The 26424-nt window shown below is 41.2% G+C and overlaps 1 protein-coding gene across 4 annotated transcripts in view; it reads right to left on the minus strand.

Annotated features, from left to right (window-relative positions):
• Positions 1-863: 863 nt before the first annotated feature.
• runx1t1 (RUNX1 partner transcriptional co-repressor 1) overlaps positions 864-26424 on the minus strand; it is a 56008-nt gene continuing 30447 nt past the window's right edge. Inside the window, exons 2-11 of one of the 4 annotated variants that reach the window (XM_010736112.3) lie at positions 22275-22412; positions 19677-19918; positions 17031-17120; positions 12868-13049; positions 9088-9350; positions 8338-8426; positions 7506-7701; positions 7131-7199; positions 4735-4925; positions 864-3702 (exon numbers count right to left, since the gene is read on the minus strand). In XM_010736112.3, the coding sequence (XP_010734414.1) occupies positions 3379-3702; positions 4735-4925; positions 7131-7199; positions 7506-7701; positions 8338-8426; positions 9088-9350; positions 12868-13049; positions 17031-17120; positions 19677-19918; positions 22275-22412 (1784 nt within the window). In that variant the 3' untranslated portion in view covers positions 864-3378. Of the gene's footprint in view, positions 3703-4734; positions 4968-7130; positions 7200-7505; positions 7702-8328; positions 8427-9087; positions 9351-12867; positions 13050-17030; positions 17121-19676; positions 19919-22274; positions 22413-26424 lie in introns of all 4 variants that reach the window. The other 3 variants (XM_019264284.2, XM_019264285.2, XM_019264283.2) reach the window with 3 other exon arrangements.

Raw genomic sequence — 26424 nt, forward strand, 5'->3', positions numbered from 1 at the left:
GTATCGTCGAAATAGGAACCGACAACACTTTTCTTTAAAATTAGCACAATTTTTAAAATCTGTTCAAACAATTCTTGATGTACTCTAGAAACGCCACAGGCATAAAGGAACATAACAAAAGTTTTTTTTTTTTTTTTCTCATTTCTATTCATTTATGTTTCATTTATTTATGAGGTCTGCATTGTTACCAAGTAGTGATATGGTTTTGCAGCTGTATGAGCTTCGACTTTGGGTTTTTTATTTTTCCTGTTCTCTTGTGCCCATTTGGTTTAGACTAGACCAGTATCAGCGCCGTGACTGATGCTCTTATCGTGCTGTAAGAGGTAGAGTGAGACTTGTTTGCCACCGAGGAATTTGTAGCAAAACACACATAGAGGAGGGAAGAAAGAAAAAAATAGAGCTTCTCAAAGAATCATTGAGCGATAATGTTTTTTTTTGTTTTTTTTAAACCCAGGTTTTTTTGCCCTGATAATGATGAACACACGTTATTTGTTGTATACTTTCAAATACACTAGTGTTAAAACAGCTTGGCTGTTTCTTCACAGCTTCTGAGTAGTCGCTAGTAGGGTGTCAGACACCTTTTTGGATTGTTTAACCCTTTAGAGTCAAGAATGCAGGTGTGTATTTTATTTAGACAAGAAGGGAGAGATGAGGAAGTACAGAGGGAGCAAACAGCCCAGAACCTTTGAGGGCCTCCACTTGATCCTTGAGGTCAGAATTTGTAACGCGCTTCTGTGTAGCACCAAGGTGTTTGGGGGTGAAGAGCCTTTGTGTGCGTCAGGGTAAGTGCTCTCTTACTGCGAATGAGAGGTTTGTTTGATTTACATTGAAGGTTTACAACAAAGCTGCGACTGATTATCTATCCCAATGACAAAAAAAAAAAAAAGAAATACTTTGATGTAAATAAATAGAAAATAACTGCAAATGGCATTGGCGTGAAAGCCCAGTCTCACAATCACCTCTTTAAGAATAAAGAACTTAACTGCTTAAAGCTGAAATGGGCACTTAATCTGACATTTGTGTAATGAGAAAATTAGCAAAAAAGTATCTTCATACCTTCAAAAGTGGTCATCAGTGTTCGTGTCACATTGGTTATTATTGCTCCAGTTAAAATGTAACACTGCTGTAAAATGTCCATTAGGTTTAAGTCCCATCTTCTCATTTCACAATGTAAGATGAGTGCCGTCGGAAATGATTAAAATAAGTTACTTTTATGACGCTGAAGTTGTTTTTTTTTGTTTTTTTGTTTTGTTCCATAAATGTGTGAACAAAAGCTGTAGAAATAAATAACCAAATATTCGTGTGAACAAACCTCTTTTGAAAATTGTTTAAATCAGGATTTTGGTCCTTGGTGTCAGTCTTTGGCTGTTTTTGGTGTTTGTTTGTTTTTTTTTTTTAATGTTTTTTTTTTGTTTATCTCTTGTGTTAATACTGTGTGTTACCTGGTGCTTTGCAGTGTTAAAGCTGTCAATCGGAGTCTACACCTCTGCATTTGGAAAGTTAGTTTGTTAGAATATTTTTTGTATTTTTTTTAAACTTTTTTTGGTCATTTTTTCTTTTTTAGTTTTTTCTAAAAAATAACAAATATTTAACAAACGTTCAGTAATGTGCATGCACTGTCTGTAACTATTTAAAAAAACGAACAAAAAAAAAACATGTTATGGCCGCTTTTGCTAGCATGTTGAGAAGAAGAACAAGGGAAAAAAAAGTGAGTTTGGTGATTTTACATTTTTCCATCTGCCCCCATCCCAAAGAACGTAAAAACAGATGATGCTATCACTACATACAAAATGGTTGATGAATTATGGCTCTATACCGACAACACAAGTATGCTGAAAAGAAGCATGCTGAAATAACCTCTGTGACAGTGCAAATACATTTATGTATGTCCCTTGTACAAAACATTTAGGGTAGCATTCCGCGCAACATGCTAGTTCTCAGAAAAGATCTGGGTCGGACTCAAGTAGCAGCTCTGAGATATAGCTTGTGTCTTTTCTTGAGGACGAAGGGAAGTAAAACTTATAGAACTACGAGGGATCTACCACTTACACACAGAATAGAAAAGCAGCTTCGAAAAAAGATAACACTTCTTTTTTTTTTTATCTCTTTTTGCACCAGCTAGAGAGAGAGAGAGAGAGAGAGTTATGAAGGACTTAGGGTTGTGACTGGTTGAAGTACTATGCATTGTCACAATTGTCCAACACATATACAATAAATAACCATTGGTGACACCACAGGACAGAAGTCTTAAACACCATGACATCTACAGAAAAAGAATAAGAACATGAAGAAAGATGAAAAATGTTTTTCAGAGTTGAGACAGGAGGGGAGTGTCTGGGGCGCAGAATGAGCTTCCTACTGAGTTCTGTAGGTTTTCAGCTCTGACTGGCCCGGCGGCTGCTGTCGTGCTGATTTGACAGTCTCACTGGTGGGATGGTGACTTTGCTTCCTTGTTTGAGAGCTTCTGCGATCTACCGATGCATGCACGTGTGAATTGTAGTCAGTACATCCTCCACATGTGCAGTGGGCAAAGTTTTGTATCTTGTCCAGGAATTCTTCCTTTTACATCCTTCAGGGAGATGGATTTGTATTTCCCAGCCCACTGACCTGGATATTATTACAAGTGAGAGGGAAATAACATTGGTTGAACAGCTGGCTCTGCTTGCAATCTGCTGCACATCTGCCCATTTCATGGCGGTCTGTGGGCCAGAGATTCAGTCCATCCCTCTCCTCTCTCCAGGCAGCAAGCTTGTTTATCTCTCCATCACGTTAGTGTCTCTTTCAGGGTATTTAAATCTGATATCTTTCTTTACAAAGAGTATTGATGACCTCAGTCGTTCTGCTAGCTAGATTATGATCCCTTGGTATTCTGTTTGGTAAAATGAGGTTGACTAGTCTCATGTTCCAGGTACAGGGAGGAAATAAGCATTAATTCAAGGATGGAAAATTAAAACATTTAATAAAGGGGAGGTCAGATATACTTGTCTCGAGTTCACGGCTATCTCTGCTCAGTCTCTTAATATTTACAGGAAAAAATAAGATAAGCTACAATGACAACAACATTAACAACAACAGGCACGACGACAAACGGACAACAAGAATAGCAAGTGTAACAATAAAAGGATGTCAATATTTAAATTCATTCATTCAAAACAAAGAATATCTTTGTGTTTCTTTAAAGTCATGGCAAGTCAATATGACCTGATTATGGACCTCCTCCTCCTCCTTCTATGACTACGCTGCAAGATAGACAGAAGCATTGCCATCTCTTTAGCTTAGTATCTTTGCAAGGCAATGTAGACAGTCATGCTGTTTGTGGGGCTGAGGGCTGGCTGTTAAGCCCTGGAGACATTTGCCTCCATCCTCTGTGTGAGTCTCTTAGCGCGGTGTGCCATCCAGGGCTGAGGAGGACGGGGTGCTGGGGGTGGAGGAGCGAGGGGTAGCAGCAGGCGGGGTAGCAGCCGGACTCCCAGTTCCGCTGCTCGGGGTGCAGGCGGAGGAGCTAATGGGAGCAGGGGTCTCTGACCCTGGGACATTTCCCTGCTGCTGGTTGGCCTGCTGCTGCTGCTGGGCTTGGAGGGTCTGACCACAGACATGATGGTGCTTCTCCCAGTCCTTATGCTGGCAGAAGGAGCCGCAGTAGCGCGCCGTGTTGCAGCCGCTGCACGTCTCACTGGCTTTGCGGCCACAGTTCCAGCAGCTCTGACAGACAGATAGAGACAGAGTTAACTAACAGAAAAATAATACAGCAGAGGGATTCACAATCGAGACAATTGGCCGGGTCCACCGATGAACTTCTGATAACTGCTAAAACTGTAATTAGTACCCCTCATTGTTTAATTTATGCCTCTACTCACACAAAAAGCTAATCATACGTCTGTGACAACAAAATACCACATCTAACATCTAACACGGAACTAGCGAACATTTCATTTCAGTTCAGCAACTGATATCAGTGCACCAGTCTGCACTCAACAGAACTAGCCTGTGCTTTTACAACACCTCAGCTTAAAACAAACCGCAGACAGATCAAAAACCCATCTATGATTACACTTAGGGCCTCTTATATATCTTGGAAACCGCAGGGAGAGCATGTCAGGATGGCTGCATATCCACAGGAAACAGGAGAACAAGGTTACAAACAGCTTCTGAAAGTTCTCCTCTGGGGCGCTTCTTGCTCATAAACATCAATCCAGCAATTAATGACAGATGTGAGCCATATTTCCCTCTCACTTAACTGATTAAACGTCAAGGTCTCCAATGGTGATTAGCAAATGAAAGCTCCTTCCCTTATTTCCTCTCATCTGAACTAGTAACACCTTTCCAAACATGCCAGCTACTCTGTCGGAAATATACAGGAAGGAGGAAGTCAAAGTTAATAGATGCTTGATTGACCTTGCTTTGCTTTATTTTACACCGCCCCCTCCTCTATCTCCTGACTATAAAAACACTTTGAAAGCTGCTGACAATCAGCAACCTCTTTGATATTTGAAAGACAACCTACAATGATTTGCTTTTACTAATACGATGATGAAAGTACAACAAAAACATCTTTGTAAGAGAAGATCCTATCATCTGTGTCATTTGAGAGTCACCAGAACAGCTGGAAACGTAAAAGTATAGTCAAAAAGACAACAAAGTCAGACACAATACCAGCTATCAAACAAGAAGATGTGTTTGAAAGATTGAGGCTACACCTTTTGGGTGTTCTTAATCGTCTTTGCATGTTCCTACCTCGCTGGAGTCCTCCTGTTGGTTGATTATGGACAGAGCGTCCTCTGCCGCCTGCCGCTTGGCCTCGGCTACCGTACGCTCCATCTTGGCCCGCTCACTACTGATCATCTCGTGAGCCTTACGCTCGGCCTCTGACACGGCCTTCTGCAGCTCAGACATGGCCTGTCGCTTCACCTCATTCACCGCCTCTTCTGGAAAGAGTGTGGAGACAGAGGAAGTCAAGCCTCCCGAACCTGCAATATAATGTGTGTTATATCACCCTGTCGATGGAAGTTTTGAACATCTCTCACACAAAGGGAAAGGGACTTAGAATAAAAATCCTGCCAACGCCTGCCATCCTAAACACAATAACATTTTTCTGAAGTAAATACATTTCGACAGCAGTCATCTAATCTATATCACTAGACAGAAACTGCAACTATACAACTCATTTCACTCATTTATATGTAAGTATTTTTTAATTGTGATAAATATATACATTAACACGCATCAATTGCTTTCATTTAATTATTAATGCATTTAGGAAGTAATATTCACAAATTAAACACTTTTGCGTGCCCCTATCTAATTACTATATTCTTATGTGACTGTGGCATGTTTAATCACGTACAGTAAATCCTTTAATGCATCAATGTGCAATGTTTTAATCCAAAAAGGTTGAAATGATTTTGTTTTGAAGATGAGCAAACTATATATTTTTTCTTTTAATTGGAAAAATATCCTCGAGACAACGGCATGAGCCAAATAATCTCAGGTAATCGCACAGAAAACCTGTTTTAGCGGGAGCAATGTGTTATTTTATACTTGTTTTGTGAAATGGATAACCTTGCCACACGGGTGTTAAGCGGTGGAATTCCAACTGAACGTCAAAGCAAAAGGAAGGCTTTTTGTTTGCTCCCATCAAGCCTGTAACTTGACTAATTGTGTATGCAAATCAGGCAATTTATATTTAAATTATGCATTTCCATTGTGATCCCAGAGGCCCATGTGGTGAGGGGAAGTGGGAAACCGGTAGGACACCGTGCAAGGTGCTTGAATATTTATCACCAACTGTAAACATTTTGCCCATTTCAAACAGATGTATTCACCGCTGCACTCCATTGTGTTAAAAATCCTATTTTGCAATCCTCCCTGGGTCATATTTATATCAGTCTCTCTTCAGCCAGAATAAATGCGACTGAACTGAAACAGATGCTGGAAATGCAGAAAAGAATGCAGAGTGAATAAAAAACAGTGGGCACTATTTATCCTACAGACAAAAGATACAGACGCAGCTTCATGTCTGTCAAATATGCTCCACTTAACTTCATTTCCTTTGTGCACATTACACTTGTATTACCAATTTTAACCCTGTTTTAAATATCAGACAGTGTGTGTGCTTTTAAAAAGACAGAGACATTTTCTCTCAATCATGATTGAGCTACATTTTTAAACCAGGGTGGTTTTGTCTTTAACCTACTGTGCTGCCTGAAGTCATGGAAATTGCCCTGGTGCCGTGTGATATATGCCTTGTGCATGGAATTGTGATTACACACCAAATGCCTTAGATGGAAGATCGATCAAAGCTGGTGAGGGGAGGAGAGTACTGGAGAGCAGACAGAGTCCCGATGGTGATACTCAATTCAATTTAAATGCATATTACTTGTTCTGAGTATCTCACACATCATGCTTGGTCAAGCAAGGGGACAATTTCTTTTCTCCAAGGGGTTTAAAAAGCAGATATACTGTATCACAGACGGTGAATACAAAGTGGATTCCACGAGTGTTGAAGGCCCCATGGAAAATTTCTTCAGTTTTTCAGGACAGCGATAATGGTGATTGCAGCTGCGCTCACGAGTTTAAAGAATGCTGTTTGTGTACTCTAAAAATTTAATGGCAACTAATGAAATCTGTTAAAGTAACAAATTAGTTTCAATACATGGTCTTAACTGGCTCTACAAATTTCCCTCTACAATTTTACAAGACTTTCATTAAATAGAATAGCTGCAATGTCTGTTGCTAAGGGGATTACAAAAGTGCCAAAAGCAAAAAGATATCAAGTCTTGCTACTGTACTTTCAACAGCAAAACCACTTGACCAGCTGTAAAAGCTACTTATGTCCCTTATTTGACTGGAGCAATAAAATCATTTTATGACCTGACATCATATTTGGAGTGTGCAGAGTGTGGTGGTGAAACTCTTATTATTTAACTTCCTACTGTATCGAATATAAATGATTTTCTAAGAGCAGCCTAACACATTAATTCAAGTATACCAGGGGAGGAAGTTGCAGACAGCAGACTACACTGTGATGAGAGGGGGGGGCATCTGGTCGAAAAAGATGGCCTTGATTTCTACAGAGCAAAATGTCTTAAAAACTACAGCGAGATAAAGAGAACGGGAGAGGGGGGGCTCACCAGCTTTCTTCCAGATCTCTTCTGGGACGTAGCCAGACACAGGCCGGTGCAGCATCTCCCTGTGAATTTCTAGGAAACACAAACACAGCCATAGTAATCAGAGATCAAGCAATGATATTTCCACCAAATGTTAAGTAATAATGCACAATATTGTTTTGTCACTGACGCAGTAAACTAGGTAGCTGTAAAAGGTTTTCAGGGGCCAGCAATATATAAAAATGACTGTCCTGGTGGCAGCATGAACAAATAATATAGAGGACCTAGGATTGAACCCTGAGGAACTCCACATTCACTATCAAGCCTTACTGGACTTAAAGTGCAGGAGAAAATAAAAAAAATATATTAATCCCATGTACACTATGTGTGATCCCCTACCTGGAGTTGCATTTTCCTGTGCTGCTGGGCTCTGCTGCCTTGACTGCCCACTAGTGGTGCCCTTCTTCAGCTCTTCGGCATCACTGTATCGTCGGATCCAGTAGTTGAGCTCCTCACGGTCAGCCTCCTGGCACCGCCGCAGTACTGTCAGTGAGCGCCTTGTCTTCTCCACCATGTCCATGATACAGTTCAACAGCTGGGGGTGACAGGGAGGGGGCAAGGCGCTGAGTTTACACATAGATGTGGAGGGATCGATTTAAATTCAGCATAGGTATAATGGCAGAGGGCGGGGTTCTAAATTAAAGGCGACATCTATTATGATATTTTAGTTTATCTGTCATTATTATATTCATCTCTATTGTGTATTTTGGTAGAGTAACACTGGGAGAGACACTTTGACTTGACCTTGAAAGGTTTGTCAGACTCTCCTGTTGACATCAATACATTTGTGTTTCATGTAGTTTGAACATGCAGAAAACACATACAGACTGTAGCTTTAAGGGAAATGGATTAACAACACTGAGGTTGTACATGCAAACAACATTGTTTTGGTTGCATAATTTAGATGCAATCAAACACATACACGTCTATATAAAAATGTCTAATAGTCTTAATAATATAATGTAATGTCAAATCTCCCAATAGCCCACAAAACACTTAAAGGTCACTTTTTTATGTAAAGTGGTTAACAAACACTCTTAACAGTGACTTAGAGCGCAATGTGATATATAACAATGTAATGTGACTGAAATGAGGACTTAGCTAATCTCTGTTACATACAGAGAGAGAACTGTAAAGTATAGTAATAAAAAAATGTTATTACTTTTCTTACATGGTCAAGGTGCTTCCACTCCTCTGCCCACTCTCTGTCTGTCAGCCTGTGGTCAATCACTTCCTCCTGCCTGGTCCCTGTATGCATACCTTAAGAAGAAAGGAAGACAGACAGACAGACAGACAGATAGAAAGATAAATAAAGGGCAAGTCAGTATGACACAGAGGATCAGTCTAACAATACTTCATCACTCCCATAGTCTTTTGATTTATCCTTTATTTGGTCTCTTCCTCCATCCATTTCTTTCTCCTCCTCCCTCACTCCCCCCTTTTTCTTTGCTCTCTCTATCTCTCTCCCACCCTGAGGGCAGGACTCAAATGACTGAGCTTCCAGTCCAATAAACATCCATCACAAGGCGAGACATGGTAAATGTCTCTACTATTTTTAGAACTGAGGCAAAGTTGTCATTACAGCTTCATCAAGGCTCGGTCTATGCAGAAAAAAGTCTCTAATACGACGACACGGTGTCTAAATGTGCTTATGTTGTGCACTTGTACGTCTCACAGTGCATTACTTCAGTCAGTAGCCTTTGCTTTGGTTTTGTGCGCTCTGAGGCAGCAGGACGGCCTTGTGGTCTGAGAGACTTTATTATTATTATTATTAACTTTGTGTCTCAACCTATCTTTATGTTTTATGCTACTACAGATTAAAAGCTTTGATAGTATGTCATGAAGTGGGATTAGTTTGTGTCTCCCAAATCCAAAATGTATGCACACACACAAGCCCTCCATCTTTCCCCCATGTCCTCACCAATAGGCCTGGCTCTCTCCCTGATCTCCCGATGATTGGAGGGCGGGTGTCTGTAGGTGTCACGGTAGTGATGGGCGATGGCCATGTCATCCAGCCTGTAGTGCTGCGGAGGGATCGGGCCTGGGTGGGGCAGGCCGTTGGGTTGGTAGGATAGCCCATTGGATGGGCTGAAGCGCTGGGCGGGGCTTATGGTGCATGGACGCTTGCTAGGGTGAACATCTGGGTGCAGGGCACCATCTCTCTCAAAGCCGTTTTCTTTGGTTCTGGATGGAAAAAGAAAGAGAGACTAAATTTGAGTTTCGCTTTTATGTTTTCTTCCAGATTCTTTCTCTTTTGTCAGAATCCAATCGCTGCATTAGGAACATGCAGAACTATTTCAACCTACTGGCAACATTTCTTAACTTGTTCCAAGTAAAATAAAACTGAATATAAGACCAAATATGGCTGAAATGTTTGCTGCTGTTACCAGAGTTGAAGACATTCTTGTTATAGTGAAAGCCCTGCAAATAACAAAAGACCTTCTGAGACATGGATGAAATGGATCACGGGAAAAGGGAACTGGAAAGAAGCACAAATCAATGTGATGGTGACATCACGCCTACTGTCTGACTCAAAATGTGCTTATTGCAGTTGTTACATACAAAAGTCAAACTTAAACTTAAAAAATCACAACTGTTCCACCGCCTTGTGCTTCAGGAACGATTTGAGTTGACCAGCTAACAGACTAAAAGAACTGCACTGAAAGGCTGTTTTTCCAGGAATCATCCTGGCTGTGCATTCATACGTACGCACACATTCACAAATAGAGCTCGAACTTGTGCGCTCACACAAATTGCAGACACACACGTACATACATACTCGCTCAAGTGGCTTCCAGGGGATCAGGTGGATTTTTGTTAGCCCGCTTCCAAAGATTAATGTAGCCAGGTGTGTTTGTGTGTGTGCATGCTTGCACATGTAAGTCTGTGTGTGTGTTCTCAGCTTTGTCAGATCACAGTTAAATCTTGCCAGCCTCCTCCTTCCTCTATCTGCAATCCTCCACTTTCCTCTCTCTCTCCCCTCTTCCTCCCCATCTCTCTCTCCGATGAACAGATTGAACTTCTTAATGAGCTGTTTTTATGGGCTCCTAATGCTCATCTACAGCTCTCCATATGCTCTTTCCCTCCATCCGTCCGTCTCTCGCTGCCTCCCTCGACTCATCCATCCACCACCCTCCCGTTCCCCAACCACACTCTTATCTCCCCAGCCTTCCTGCTGCAACAATGTTTATATCTACAGGCACTGAAGCACACGCGTCACCTGTACAATGCACTGATGTGTGCGCACATAATTTACCTTCTGTAGATACGTTCATGTCCAACTGCCGAAGATTTCCAATTTTAGAAAAAATGCATCTCATAATGAACAACATTCATGAATTCTCTCAATTTTGTACCTCAACTGAAGAAAAACCCTTGCCTTAATTGGAAACTGGGAGTTGAGAGAAATTACTTTTATTTCTAAATTCCCTTGTTTAATTGTACCTTTGATTATATATATATATATATATATATATATTTAAAAACCCTCCCTGTTCTCTGATCTGCTCCCATTTGTTGAGGATTCAACAGTTCCCTTATTTCACAATAAAACCATTCAGGTTTCACTTGCCTGGAAGACTTTTATTGTGAAACACTTCCAATAAGTGTTGACTTACATTAGGAAAAGCTGAGTAAATCAGAGTTAATCAATTAGAGCGGGAGTATTTCTTTTAAAAAGAGAAACTCAGAGCATTAGAGTTCAGTATGGTTTAATTATGTTGCATGCCATTGATGGAATTCATGCTGTGAAAATACGCTGAGTTACTGAATTTACCATGCATGTCATTAGAACATAGGTACTGGTAATTTTGCACTCCCAGCTATTATTTAAATGTATGCCTTTGTTTGAGAATTTATTGTATACTGAGTGTATATATGTATGTATGTTTTTTCTTATATGCATATTGCACTGTGTTATTCCTCTTCTTCTTCCCTGCAGACCATCGTATTAATCTGGATGCATTGATAGTGCATTGTTGTCTGTAATTAAGGATTCCCATTCAAATTCCAATATTCCGACACAGGACTCCAATAAGCGGGAATGCAGAGCAGAGGTAAGCAGAAACCAGAGGTGCTTAGCCAGCCGTATTGGTGCTGGAGCCTCATCTGTATGTGTTATCAGCCCATCTCCCAAGGCAGCCACACACACACACACACACACACACACACACACACACACACACACACACACACACACACACACACACACACACGCACACACACATCCAAACACGTATAGAGGTGCACATACTTGAACTGTACTCACATTTTCACACAGGATAGCGAGTCATGCACACACACACACACACACACACATTCACACAAACACACCATATTTTTTCATTGAATACAGATGCCTACTTATTCTCTCTCCATCACACACACACACACACATTTACACGCACACCTTTTCCCCTAAGCCCACTCCCCTATGCACCAGACGGCCTGCAAATATGCAGGTATTACAGAAAAAGTCTGCCTATCCGACTGTTGGGGGAAAAGAGAGGTGAGAATTATTAATATCGCGTTTGGCATTTTTGTCCCTCAGCAAATATAAAAAGTACATTTTCCTCTCCCCTGCCTGTATTAAAAATTTTTAGACCCCTGGGAATTACTCTTTATTTCAGAAGATCGTGCACATATTGTTCTCGTAGCACAGGCACAAACTCACAACAGCGCACAAATGTTCACAAACCTCTGTCCAAGAAGTTTAAAAATGCTTAATAATGGTTAATGTTTGCATGCATCTGTGCATATATAATTGCATTTATTAAAGGCTTGTTAGTCTTAGTTATTATTCTGATTAGTAAAAGCTCTTTTGCACAAATCTATGTACAGTTTGGGATGATTCTTTAGTCATACTGCAGCTCTATCACATAAAAATGGACTTTATTGGGCTGGGAATGCACCGCAGTCTTAAACATGCACGCTCTGGCCATCGGTCTGGATGGGTTGTGTGCTTGTTTCCGTTTCGGCTGCTTTGGGGGAAGCCTGTTGGAGAGAGCACTATAGGTTTTTTACAGTGCTGTGTGTTCCTGGACGTCACGTCTCAATGCCTGTCCATTAGAGCGGGGAACACTGAGTCATTATCAAAGTCCGTGACAACAAGCGGATGTAATGATTTGGCTGGGAGTGGGGGATTGAACCGACGCAGAGAGGCACACACACAGAAGCACACACTGTGTACTTACACATCCAATCAAGCATGGAAGTAAATGAAAACACATATAGTCTTCATACGCATTCACACATTTAATTAAGACATAGTTGTCTTTTTTCTCTTTTTATCCTCAGGATGTGCGTGTCTGGATCTAGTCTGGTCTACTTTCCAAGTTTCTACTCAGTTCTGGCCCATTAAGAGAAGGAGCCAGGAGCTGAGATGTCCGATGGAGCACGTCATGAGGCCCGGTGGTGCACTGACAGACACTTCCCATACATACATTAACACATCACACTATTGCCTTGCGTTGGCTCAGCTTGTGTCTGTGGAGTAATGTTTGGATTCATGGGGATGCAGGCAGACTCAAAGGGATTTATGCATGAGATCAAATGATAGAGAAAAAAAAAACCCTCAGCTGCTTCGGCTGTTTGGAGCTGGTGCATCTACGAACCGTGCATCTTGATTGGTGTGAATTTATGTAACGATTCTAAACTGATCACATACTGGCAAAATAATGTTCTGACTTTCTCATTCACCCACCTGTCTGGCGTCCTTCTCTTTCCGTTCTCATTGACGTCAAGCAGGAGTTCGGAAGAGTCCACTGGAGAGGTGGTGCTGGTGTCCAGGAGCAGCTGCTCATGCTGGGCCAGGTATTGAGCTGGGTTCTGCTTGGCCAGTCTGGCACAGTGCAGCAGCTCCCTCTGAAGGAGCGGCAGGTTGGCCTACAAAAGGAAACAACGCTGTATTACCAGAGGAAATTGAACAACCATACAGTATTTTTTATACAACACTGACAAGGACATAAATATCTTCCTTTTTGCCCTTCAACAAAAGTACAAAAATACACACACAGTGAGAGAGGGAAACCATGACAACAATAATCTGCATACTAAAATATCTTTAAACGGATATATCTTGTAGCGAACATAATAATTAAGGTTTGGAACTGAATAAAACAGTTAAATCCAAATACCATTGTGTCTATGTTGCTTTCAGGGTAATCAAAGTCAAGTTAAGCTCTTAAAAGAGAAAATATGCATTTAGAGGCCTACTTGTGGTCTTGTGCAAAATATAAATATGTTGTTAATGATTCACATTAGAACCGAGATAAGTTCAACCAGAGTGATGCATCTCTTTGATTTGAAACAAAATCAGCTTACAACATATAAATGCATCATATTATAGAAAACGTTTCATGTTTCAAAAACTTTTTCTCAGTGTTTTCACTCTAGAAATACCAATTTTCTTCCATGTCATGTAACCCCTGTTTGCTCATTACCACAGAACCACCACCACCACCACTTCCCGTGACCCAGTGTGCATTAACACCCAAAGAGTTTCTCTATGGCATATAATTTTTCTTTTTTTTAAAAAAAAGAAGCCACAGCTATTTTCAATCTCTTTGACATAACAAGGGGGTCTGCTTTCTTGTGTGGAGGTACAGGGTCGGTCATGCAGGTATGTGCACATTGACTTCAAAGACATCTGATGGGGTGCATTTTGAAGTAAGAAGATGAAAGTGTTGCGTCAGGCAGGTTCAGAATGAGAGTGGGGGCTATTTTGGCGAGGTACATCATAAGAGCTTTTGGAGGGGCCCATCTTTGTAAGTTTTAAGTCTGTTAATCTTTGTTTTGTCCTCATAACATAATCTGTCTCTAAGTCTCTTGTTTTGTTTGTTCCTTTCCTCACTCATCTACAGGCTTTTACTCACTCTTTCACCCTTACTTTCCTCCCGTCCTACATTAGCTGACGGATTTGCTTCCATTACTATGACCATTCGATTGTGTCCTTGCCAACTTGCAAACAGAAATAATACTCGCAAAACCTGATTTGTTTAGTGGTATTTATGTTTCATAATCATAAGAAAATCCTCTCCGGTAATTGGTTGCCAAAAGAAATGCCAAGCGCTGGCCTACGTTTTACCTGCCCGAGTTAATGGTCCGTTAATAGTTTATGATCGTAATTACCCTCTGAAAAAAGAGCATAAAATAGATTGCTTTGACCCCGGTGAACTCATCTTTCATTAATTAGAGGTCATCCTAATTGCCAGAGATGTGGGATGCATTAACAAAAAGTCAGAGTCAAGAAATGCAGACCGCTGAGAAACCGGATAATTTTTCATATGATAAAGTATGGCGTTTTGCTTCTGTGCAGTTATGGTAACCAACATCTGCACTTGCATAAAAGGAAAATTTCAAGTAGTGTTCAGCAGCCGCAGCTAAAATCCGCCCCGGATGATTTATTGTGAAAATACTGGATCTGTCATTTTGTCAAACGGTGCCAAAAAACAATTCAGAATATGCCACGTTCAGGATATGCTGCACTTCATCAACTTTCAGTTTCTCTGTAATTTGCAATTGGAGGAGAATCTAGGTGACTTAGTTTTTGAACGTCTATATTGTCCTATTTCAATTATTCCCTAAACCTAACCCCTCCCCCCTCCTCTTCCTCTCGCACTCTTTAGCTAAATGTGTTTATCCCCTCGTCTCACAGCGCTCCTCTCATTTCAGCACGACACAAGAAAAACAAAACACTTGACAGCTAAGACGAGAGCAAACAGAAAAAAAAAAATGGAAAAAAAAAAAACTTTAACATGAAAACAGAGAAACATTGTTACTTTGTAAGCCTGTCGTCTCGTGTGGCGGGCGTCCCGCCAACACATCACGTCACTGGCGCTGTGTGGTTTATGATTGCCTCCTTCCAGTAAAGACTCCCAACCAATTTGTGGTTTAGTATTAAGAGAAGGGGAAAGGAGTTGAGTGGGTTTGGGTGGGGGCGGTTGGGGAGCCGGGGGGGATGGAGGGGTCGGCTCGGTCTAACATTAGCGTAATGAAAAACTCTGAGCCCTGACGCGCATTGTTGCAGCTGTGCTTCGACGCACCTATAAAAGCTTCCCTACACCTCCAACTGCTCTCTGCTACCATATGGTTGCTGGAATTAAAGGCCCCGCAGTGGGAAGACACTAAAATTAGACTGGGGAGAGAGAGAGGCAGAGAAGGAGCGATGGAGAAAAAAAAAGAAAAAGAGTTGCATCTTTGATTCTGCAGCCATCCCAGTGATACACTAACCATCTGGCGAGGAGAGGAGTGGGGAAGGGGGGACTGGAGGATGGATAGATGGGGAACAGTAAACAGAGACAGGAAAGGGATAAAGATATGGAGGGAGAACAAATGAGAAGGTGAGTCAATGAAGGAAAAGATGAAAAACTTAATAGTGAGAGAGTGATGCAAGGAAGGGGACAGGGAGGACACAGAGTCCCTGTTTGTGTCGTTAAGAGCCAGTTACAGTGATTCTAGTGGGAGCAATTTCTGCTGCCCACATCCACACTGGACCTCAGTGGGTAATATATGCTTGTGAATGTCAGCTGACACGTGCACACATTTGCAAATGCACACATGCACACGCACACGGAGTAAAGTGGGATGATATTGTGCTCAGGGAGAAGTAACTGCCTTGTTTTCATAAATAACATTTACCTCATGCCTGTCACTCAGACACAGATAGAGCAGGGGAGGGAGGGATAGAGAATAGATAAAAGAGGAAGAATTAGACAGAGAAATCAAGAAGGATTGAAGGGGTGGAGACTGAGAAAAATGAGTGAAAAGAAAGTGAGAAAACAAGGCAGAGCCGTTTCAGAGGTGTGTAATAGAAACAAATGATGTTGTACCCGTCACTGCTCTCCATCTCTCAGTACTACACTGATAATGAGCTCAGCTTCACCTAGACCTGATAACGTGATCTGAACTGCTGCCGCCGCTACAGTACATCCCTCACTATACACCCGAGTCCCGTTTGTCATCTTTGACTACCAAAACAAATCATAGCAGCAGCAGCCTCACCTCCAGACTGCTTTAGCTCCTCCAATCCTGCATTCAAAATATGCACCTATGTGACACAAACAGCCCTGATGCACATAAATGGCCGCTATTTTATCTGTAGACACAAATAGAAAAAAAACACCATCCCTCTTCATTTTTATCTACCAGACTGGAATAAAGAGATGTGAAGTGAAACAAGGCGACCGCTGACAAATGGGCTGAAGCAAGGGCACGGCTGAATGCTTAGAAAGAGCGCTCCTTCTACTGGTAATACACAATGCTAATGGTTGAAAATGGGAAAATACTCGCTGAAAACGTGGCTTAGTGGGATGAGGAACCGATGACTGAACAAGCCTAAGAGAAAGAGGTGGAGGAGGATGGAGAGGACTACATCAAAGAGAATGTTGCCATGGTGCCAAAACCATCACACTTATTGTGCTCTGATCCAGCACACGTTAAACAAAAAAAAAAAAGCTTATTTCAAGTTCAAAAATTGTAAAGAAAAATTAAAGTCAGAACAGAGTTTCTAGCTTTGGGTTAAACAAGAGTGAAATCAGCCGCAGTTTTGAAATAAGTTATGCAGTGTTTAATTTGGCAGAGAGAGGAGCAGACAGATTGAGCAAAGAGCAAGAAAAAGAGAGACAGAATGAGAGCGACAGTATCTTGTGGATTCGCAGAGAGTGAGGCAGGAGGGAAGAGGCAGGTTAGAGACAGATATGGGAGTGAGATAAAGGTGCAAAGAGGAGAGAGAATCCAAAAATAGGGAGGAAAAATCATGAACATAAGTATGCACATCTGGATCTGAGCTTGCTAAATGCTTTCCAGATTTGGTCGATCAGACAGACCGGCAGGCAAACCTTCTGTAGTAAATGTTTAAATATCTACCTTCAGAAATGGTATGACGAAAGGTCGCAGAGGGAAGTTGGTGGCTTCTTGGAGCTTGGAGTGAAATTCTTCGATGGTTAGCGTGGAATTCTGGAGGAGAGAGAGAGAGACAGAGAGAAAACACATGAATCCATGTGGAAAGCATTAAGTGATAATATTACTTATTGGAAGCTAAGCTATATCCTGGCTTGGAGTGAATGTTTCGGGTTCTGTAATAGGAAGCATATGGGGCAAGCCACAGTGAAAAGAGCCACAGAAAACAAAGACTCACATCTCCTTCAATTAACAAAACAAATACACATGCAGGAGTCACATCATCAAAAAATATGCTGCAGGACGGAGAAATGTGCTTATTTTTCTGAACCAAATATGCTCTCTTTGAACATGGGCTCTTATGTATGGATATGAGAAGATAACTGATAATTACTGTCTCACTTAAAAGCCAGCCATCTACATATATTCGTCTAAAGATTTACTGTAAGTGCAGTTGAATCGCTCTTATATTTCAGCGTGTTTTCACATTACCTCAATTCTGCTTGTTTGTTATGAGTGAAAGCTGAAAAATGCGACATGTGCATTCAATACTTTATGTCCAGTTAGATCAAATATTTCTCGTGTTTGTCTCATTGATGTTTTCCATGACTTGGAATTCGTGGAAGCTTTCTGTTGTATGCGTGTCAGTGCACGGCACCCACGTCCTTATCAACATGAGTCTTATCACAGTTGTGCCATAATGCTCCTCACCTGTGTTACCTCTCTTCACCAGTGCCAACTGAATGAGTGTCTCTTTATACAGAGCAGATAAGACCAAGGTGACCAGAATACATTAGAGTAGCACAGATGAGCCAAATGCACGGTAGACAGGCAGGGTATATTTTTCTGTGTTTTCTGTATGGTTGTCTGAGTGTGTTCATAGCAGCAGGGAGTCCAAACTGGGTTATACATTTCAGTTTGCCGAGGCGCCACACACCAAAACAAACTCTTCTTCTTCTGTCTCTTCTTCTTTGGTCGCCTGTAACTCACATTAAAGGCTGACAAGACGGGCGGTGACACTATTTTTAATTTTTTAACATCAACTATTCCCGCGATGCAAGGCGGAGAGAAAAGAGTGAGGAAGAGGAAGAAAGAGGTGAGCATGCTCATGGGAGAAGAATCTGCTCTATAACAAGCAAAAAAATACAAACAAGGAAAAAAAAAATCAAGCGAGGTGGAAAATATACAAAAAAAAAAAAAAAAAAAGAAAAAAAAAAAAAAAGAGAGGGGAAAAAAAAAAAAAAAAAAAAAAAAAAGAAGAAGAAAAAAAACAGCAGATATTATTTTTCCTCCCCACACTCTTGGCGTTATTTCCCAGACCTGAATTTTGTTACATTCAGCCTTACATCTGTTCGCCCAGATTGCGTAGGGGCTGTTCTTGACAGCTAGTGAAACCTCCTGAGTCTCCCTCTCTGCCTCTACCCGGCACACAACTAGCTAATTAACGGTGTCACTCTTTTCAATAAGGCAGGGGGAGGGACAGAGAGACAGTGAGCGAGAGAGGGAGACGCAAGAGAGGGAGAGGGAGTAATGGGGAGAGGGGGGTGTCGGGGTATGCAAGCCAAAACGACACAGGAGAGGCATGTGCATATGCAGACGGTGAGAAAAATAAACAGAGTGAAGCCAAAAGGAGGCTATGCTCTGTGTGGCTAATTAAAAAAATTTCTCCCTACATCTTCTCCGCCTCCTCTTTTCAATCACTGTTTCTGTATTCCCCTGCTCGTTCTGCTCAGACTTTTCTCAGATCACATAGATGCTGGGTAAATCTTTAGATTTGCACATGTATTTTACACCGTTTTTATATAACCATATCAAATAAGCTGGAAGAAGACAACACATCTGTCCGTGTTATCCCTTTTGGTTAAATTTATTTTAACCAGAAATCTCTAGTTTCACTTTTATTATTTCATTTATATTATTTTTATAGACTGAAATATTATTAAAGTCAGACCAATTCTTATTCCTGATATTCCTGATTTATTAGTGAATAAAATAACATTTTAATATTATAACTGGCAGACATTTGCACAATCTAAGTAAGTCTGATGTTGAAATAAGAAGTCTAATCATTACTGTGCTTCTGGTTTTCCATGCTCTGTATTTGATGTTGTGCACTGTGAATAAATCCAAAGTGGATCAGGTTTGGTGCGGTTTGATGTTTTTCTTTGTCCCAGAAGACATCATACTTCCATTGTTTTGTATTGGCACCGTGTTACACTGAATAATGTGCTCCAAAGTACTGAAGAACGTCAATCCTGGAGGCAGAAATATGAAAAACCTCTCCAAGTGTTTATTTTACACTTATGTCTGAAGGACCAGATGGGTGAGGTTCCTGACATGAGAAAATAAAAAATCCCCCTGAGGTTTTCATAAGCATTTCAAAGTATTCAAAGTATTCATCTCTGTGACTGACAACTAGCCTGACACAATTTAAACTTTCTGAATCAGTAAAACTCTTCCATCTGGTACTTCAGGCACGCTGAACAAATGCTAAGAATTACTCTCAAATAGCCTTCTAATGGATTCACTTATTCCCACTAACTCAAAACTCGGTGTCAGCTTTCACTCCATGAGCCCTTTGAACTAAAGCGCACATGCACAGTAGCCACTCACCACTAGTCCAAGCACTAATGTGCGGACCCGCTCGCCAATTTCAGGTGAGATGTCATTGCCAAACTGCTGTAGAGTCGTGAGGAAGCGCTTGAGCTTGCTGAGCTGCCGGGCGCCGCAGGCCGGCGGCAGCTGCTGGTTGGCCAGCGAGGACGAGGAGGAGGAGCTAGGACCGTTGCTGTAGCCGTTTGGAGGAGATGGAGCGCCGTTGAGCGCTGTGGGAGAGTGGCTACTCCCATTGGTTACTGCAGGACACAAGGACATAAGGACATAGTGTTAAAGAAAGGAGAGAAAAATGAGAAATATTGTAGAAAAACGTCTTCTTCTTCAACAGGGTTTTGGAAATTGTTTGTGCCAAAGTGACACGGCATCACCAAAAATAACCAGACTGTGCTTTTAACAAACACCAACAAAAGGAAACAACATGTCAGCTTCATTGAGACCTAACCACTGATTTGAAATGATTTACATTCCCCTGAAAACATTCACAATCCTCCACATTTGTTTCCAATCAAGGAGGCGTGTTTGATCCGTTTGCGGCATCCTCTCATAAAAAACATATTTCTGAGACATGTTGCCTCCTTGCACCTCCTTCTCCCTCTCCCTCCTTCTGTGCAGTCTAAACAAGCAGGGACAGTGTGACCTCCCGTTGCGCCAGTGCACGGGAGCAGTGCGTGCGTGTGGGTTTGTGTGTGTATGTGTGTGTGTGTGTGTGTGTGTGTGTGTGTGTTGGGGGAGTTGGTGTACAAAGAGATACAAGGCGGCATAAAGCTTTCTCACTAATGAGATTAGGTTTTGACTAGTGATCCACTCACTCCCCCTCTGGCCGTCGTCCAAAGCCGCCACTGTAAAGTGAGGAGAGAGACGAGATACTCAAACTGCATCTGGTAACAATTACGTCGGGTGGAAATCAAAGCATACTGCTTTGTTAAAACCTTCGGCATGCGTAATGAGAGAGCCTGGGCCTTTCCTCCCTCATTGCGCGGAGGCCCCAATGTTAATTGTGGAGTGTGAGCGTTTGCAAGAGACAGAGAGAGACAGACAAATACAAAGAGAGAGAGGGGGGGGGTGAAAGTAAATACCAAAGATGAAGAAAGGGAGAGTATAACTGCCTGAAAGAGAACAAAATAATGCCCTTTGCCGAGAACCAGCACCACTAATGCAGACTTTGAGTGCTCCGAGCACTTTGAACTGCAGGGCCTTCGATTCTTTGATTCTAGTGCTCTTCATGCAAGTGGTTAAGTATGCACTTCTAAGTGAATACTAGGGTGTAATTTGCTTGTCACTGGCTATGTGCACGTCATGGCAAAGCTCCAACGGTTTGTAAGCGTGGGCGTTAATGAACTTGTTGAGTGAGTTGTTTGGAGTGACTGCTATTTGGAAAGGCTCAATGCAACTTTGTTAAGAAGGTCTTGTGATGGTGATGGCTTCTGACCCGTGCGTGTCACGACTTCTGTGTGTGCGAGCGCATTTCAAACTGCTCTATTTGTTTTCCGTGAAAAAAAAAAAACCCATGTATGTCCACGTTTGATGATTTTAACTTATTTCTGTATATGAATGTGCATCTTCTCTTTTGCCTACAGTCAGCATTACTTTACTTTATTGATCAGCGAAAAGATGCGTCATGTATGTAGGATAGATAGAAGGAGGATAGCTTTGGATAAATAATATTTTGAGTTTTGATTCAGGGATAGACGACAGATCTCTCTGAACCAAGTTAAACTGAAGCATGCATGTCAGTGTCAGATAACCATTAACCTGGATTAGGCTGATTTCAATCTAGGATAGTAAAACAGCTTTGATTAGGCCAATGCGCTATGTGGGAACATGTAGGACAGTCTTGATATTCATAGTATTTGAACTGAGGTGGACATAAACAGTAGAGTCAAGCCTCGGAACCACCAGTACATCGTTAAAAACATTCATAAGTCAGTTCACTTCACTGATGACTGTGTAAAAATAGTTTTATTTCTGGTGCTAAATATGTGTAATTTCAGTGTTTAGGTTGATTTTGTGAGCTGAGAAAAAGGGTTTTTTTAACCTCCTGATTTTTTTTTTTGGTATATATGTAGAAATGGACCAACCCAACTCTCTTTTTCTTAACACAAATCAATGTATCTGCTCATACTGAGAAACTGATACATTATCACTGCTCTCTATTCACAGGTTTAAAATGTGTAAACCGAAATACAGTGATGTTGTAGGGTTGAAAACTTCTGTGATGACATTACAACCGAAACAATGAACTTTGTGGTGACATTTAGAAAGAAACTGTATTAAATGTGGATTAGTTACATCATGGCTGATATAAGATTGGATTATTAAGTCATTATTGGCAGTGCATCCTTGATTAAATGGACATATAGTAGAACAGCAGCCCATATCACTCTTTAATAATATACCACACATTAATTATGTTTGCATTCTTTCATTCCCTTAATAATATAAAGCACTGATGGGAAGGTCTGTCCACCTTCCTACTCTATAGGGAATAGCATTGTGCAATCATTAATACATGAAGATTACTTAGCTGTTCTTCAACCTGCTTGATATTGCTGTCATTGTCAATTAACGTCAAACTATAAACCTGGCTTTACTCACATGTGGTGGGGGTGTAGGAGCTGTTACGAGGTGCTCCTTGCGTGCTGGGTGGGGGCGGCATGGTAGGGGGGGTCAACCTGGACTGTGTCTTGACGTCCGCAGGTGAGTCGGGCATGGTGGAGCGCTTCCCAGTGCGATCTGAAGGAAGACAAAGAAGACAAAAGATTGTAATAACATGCCCAAAATAACACGCTGATAGATTAACATGGGAAATAAACATCAGCTCAGAGCAACACACTCCACGTCTGTGTGCCTCGGAAAAACAACTACATTCTTAATTTTCACATGAAGAGCAGCAGGATTTAATTTGATAACAAAGCGCCTGTGAGGTGCACCAGACAAGACTAGTTCTGGAAATAGATGGCTCACCACATCATACGTCTGCATGTCTTGCCACAATGACACTGATGCATATGCTCAGACTGTCGAATGAGAAATGAGAGGGACTCACAGACGCACAGACAGACACCCGAGAGAGGAGCGTAAATCTGCAGCGAGTACGGGTCTCATTCCACCGCCATCTGTGCCATCCTGCATGCCCGCTGTACAGAACAACGACACAGCACCCCCCAAAACCCCTGCTAACGACTGCAGTGCTCATTACACACACATACACACACTCCTAATGCTTATATATCTCGATACTATATTCACATCTGTTCAGGACCGAACACGGCAGAAAAACAACTAATCACTGAACTAATTTAAGATGGCAAAAACAGAAAGGAACTAACTGTTTACTTGACTTTCACCTTTTATATTCAATGATGCTACCTCCAAAGAGAAAGCATGACTCAAAACCAAAACATTTTCTTTCATGGCGTGCCTATTTCCCCCTTATTCACTTGCATTGTGCTCAGCAGATGACCATATCAATTGTGTAAGAACAACAACAAGACATTATCAGAGTCTTGCACTGGCATGAGGGCCAAGCCCATGTTGTGCAGGATGAGATACACAACTTCCCTGAGCAAAATAGCAGTAACAAGCCTATCGCAGAGTTAACAGACTGTTATCAGCCGTCTTTGTGTGAAGGGGAGATTATGAAAAAAAAAAAAAGGAAGAGAAAGGAAGGAGGGTGGAGGGAGAGAAGAGAAAGGAGAGAGAGAGAGGAGGGGAAGGGAGGAGCTGCAAGAGAAACAAAAAGTGCTATCTGTGACATTGGGAACATATAGCTGTAATCATGGAGTGGGCATGTGCTTTGACTCAAACACACACACACACACACACATATCAGCACGGTAAAGGCACACACACTCTGTAATCAGGGTGAATGTTCCCGAAAAAGGGTGTTCCCTGTCACAGTGTGTCTGTTTTTGCATGTTTTGAATAATATGCACACATAATGTAAACTTATATTTTACATGTAACTATGTTTATTTGCATATATCTTCTCAGCATAGTGTATTTAAATGTATACACTACACTATACATGTTGGTGTCACCCTGTGCCACCTGTTCGGATTGTTACGTTTACTGTAGGTGAAATGAAAGAGAAATACTGATGTAAGAGAGACAGCATAGTCTAAGCCTGTTAGCCAGGCCCGAGCCTCAGTAGCACTCAGGCTCGCCGCTGCCCGGGTGCACTGTGACTAAGTATTTTAGTCACGCTAGCTTGGCTTTAGCAGGCAGGCGAGAGAGAGAGAGATGGAGATGTCACTGAAAGTCTAAATAGAGAGGGCTCCACAACTCCATTTCCAGACTGAACGTCTACGTCAGTTTTGTTTATTCTAAAGGTTGACCCAAGAAATATACAAGATATATATAACATAGTGATTACAATACACACTTCAACATGTTCAGGAACAGTGATAATTAGCCTCTTCAAGCTTTGAAGGCTTACTAAGATTAATTTCTTTTTCCAAAAACACAATAAAGAGTCTTATGGATTTACACCGTCATTCTTACACAGACATATGTAGGCTCTTATCAAGTTATTCCTTGAGAAATTGTGAGTTTCACAACTCTCCAAGAGCTTCCAAAGACCCTTAAGGCAAACAATTTCAACCAATATAGTCCCACACTCTCAGAGGACTAACTGTCTCCCTACTGACCACAAATTGCCGCAAAGTTGGGTGTTATAAGAGAAGGCTGGATCATTATTCTTTGGAGTATTACTCATTTAAAAGGAACAGAGAGATATGTTTTTCCTAAAACTCAGTAACCATGCATACTCCCAGGAGAGGTCCAAAGATAAAAATTAATTGGGAAAGTTGGATTATTAAGCTTGCAGTACACTGGTAAAGAGAGAAACTTTTAGGGTGAACTGGGAGAACCAGAACACAACAGCCTAAAATCTTTTATTGTTGCTAAAGATAGGTCAAGTTTGGGCTGAATCTCTCAAATTTGAAGGTTTAGATTGGGTTTAACTCAAAACGTTATCCAATTATCCTGCTAAAGTGAAAGCATTAATGTAAGTGTAATCACTGGCTCTCCTGATAAGACGAGTTTTAGCTCAGAAAATGCAGAGAAAGAAAAGAGATAAATTACGGCGCACAGCATGAGTGGATACAGAGCAGAGATTAGTGGAAATAAGCCGACTGATTAGGAAAGCAGAGAACAGAGGAATGGAGGTGAAAGAAGAGTCAATTTGAAGAGAAGACAGAGAGAACATAGCGACCGTCCAAACCTTTAACTGCCTTCACTGAGCTGCCTTTCTGCAAACTGTCTACCCCCAGCCCCAACCACTCTCTCTTTCTCTCTCTCTCACACACACACAACCTTTCCCTCAATCCTCCCGACCTGGCCAGACTTAGAAAGGTTTACTACTCTAATTTCAGCACAGTAAAAAAGTCTGGACCTGACTATTTATTTTATAAACTCAGGATATAGCAGAATAGCTAGTGGAAACATATAGTCTTACCTCTGGCTGCCAGCTATCATATCCTGTATGCCTGCCCAAAATATGATCTACGAAAATACAAGGTCATTAAAAAAGACGGCCGGGTGACAGGACCCATGGTAATTCATCATTTTCCAGTCAAACACAAAGACCCTACATGTATAGGCTTAACGAGCCCAAGTTAAATAGAGAGAAGTTACCATATCACACATGGTTCTACTTATTCTGTTTCACTGGATCTTTGAGCTCATGCTTTCGGTGGTTCTGTATATTGGCTTTTCTAATTGGGTGGTAATTTCTGGGCCAGTTCACTTGATCAATTGTCAAATAGAAGAACATCAAATTAGGATCCAAATCATCTTATAATTACCTTAATCTTTGTGAATAGATAGGGCAATGGATCATGTAAATGATTCTCGTCACCACAATGCAATTCGAAATCAGATACTGGCCTCCAGAGTGCAAAGCACACAATATAATACTTTTTTTTTTTTTGTTAAATCAATTTACATTAAAGTGGGTTTTTTTAAGAGAAGACTGGAGAATTATTCCTCTGTGTATTACTCATTTAAAAAGGAACAAAAAAAAAAATGCTTTCCCAAAAAAAAAATTCAACATTTGAAGCACAATGCGCAAATGAAAAAAAAAAAAAAAAAAAAAAAAAAAAAAAAAGCACAAATGTCTGCACTCAAGATCCACCTGAACTCCTGCGTGGCTACTGCGAGCCCTGCAGCAGTATGAAAAGATGAGTTTGGTTACAGGCTTGTAATTGGGGATTAACACCTGGGTCAGTGTTATGATTGGATGGCAGTCGTCGGGTGGAGATGAGAGAAACATAAACCCTGAAAGCATTTGATACTCTGCAGTCTCACGGGGGGAGAAGATGAAGGATAAAGAATGAATTAGTGTGAAATCCATGTACACAGCAGATGCATCGAAGCATGTTCACTCTGTCTCTCTCTCTCACACACACACACACTCCCACACACTTTTGTGATTTATTATAAACAGCATCTTCTCTGTTTCTGATTTGATTGAGAACACTGCAAAGCATATAAGCAGAATAAAATCAATGGCTTCATACTAACCAACAAGGACTGCGCCCAACCATTCACTCAGCAGTTACTATGCCACTTGAATCAATAGCAATACTCCCCTCGCAAGGTAATTTACCCAGTCTTTGTGAAAAATAAAAATACATCTTACAACTGAAGCACATTATTGTAAACAGCTCCTGGTATATACTGCATGTGTGTATCTACCTTCGTCAGCATACAGCATGTATATTTTAAAATAAAAAACAGATGA

This window comes from Larimichthys crocea, chromosome XIII, assembly GCF_000972845.2.
Source record: "Larimichthys crocea isolate SSNF chromosome XIII, L_crocea_2.0, whole genome shotgun sequence".
Taxonomy (NCBI): Eukaryota; Metazoa; Chordata; class Actinopteri; family Sciaenidae; genus Larimichthys; species Larimichthys crocea.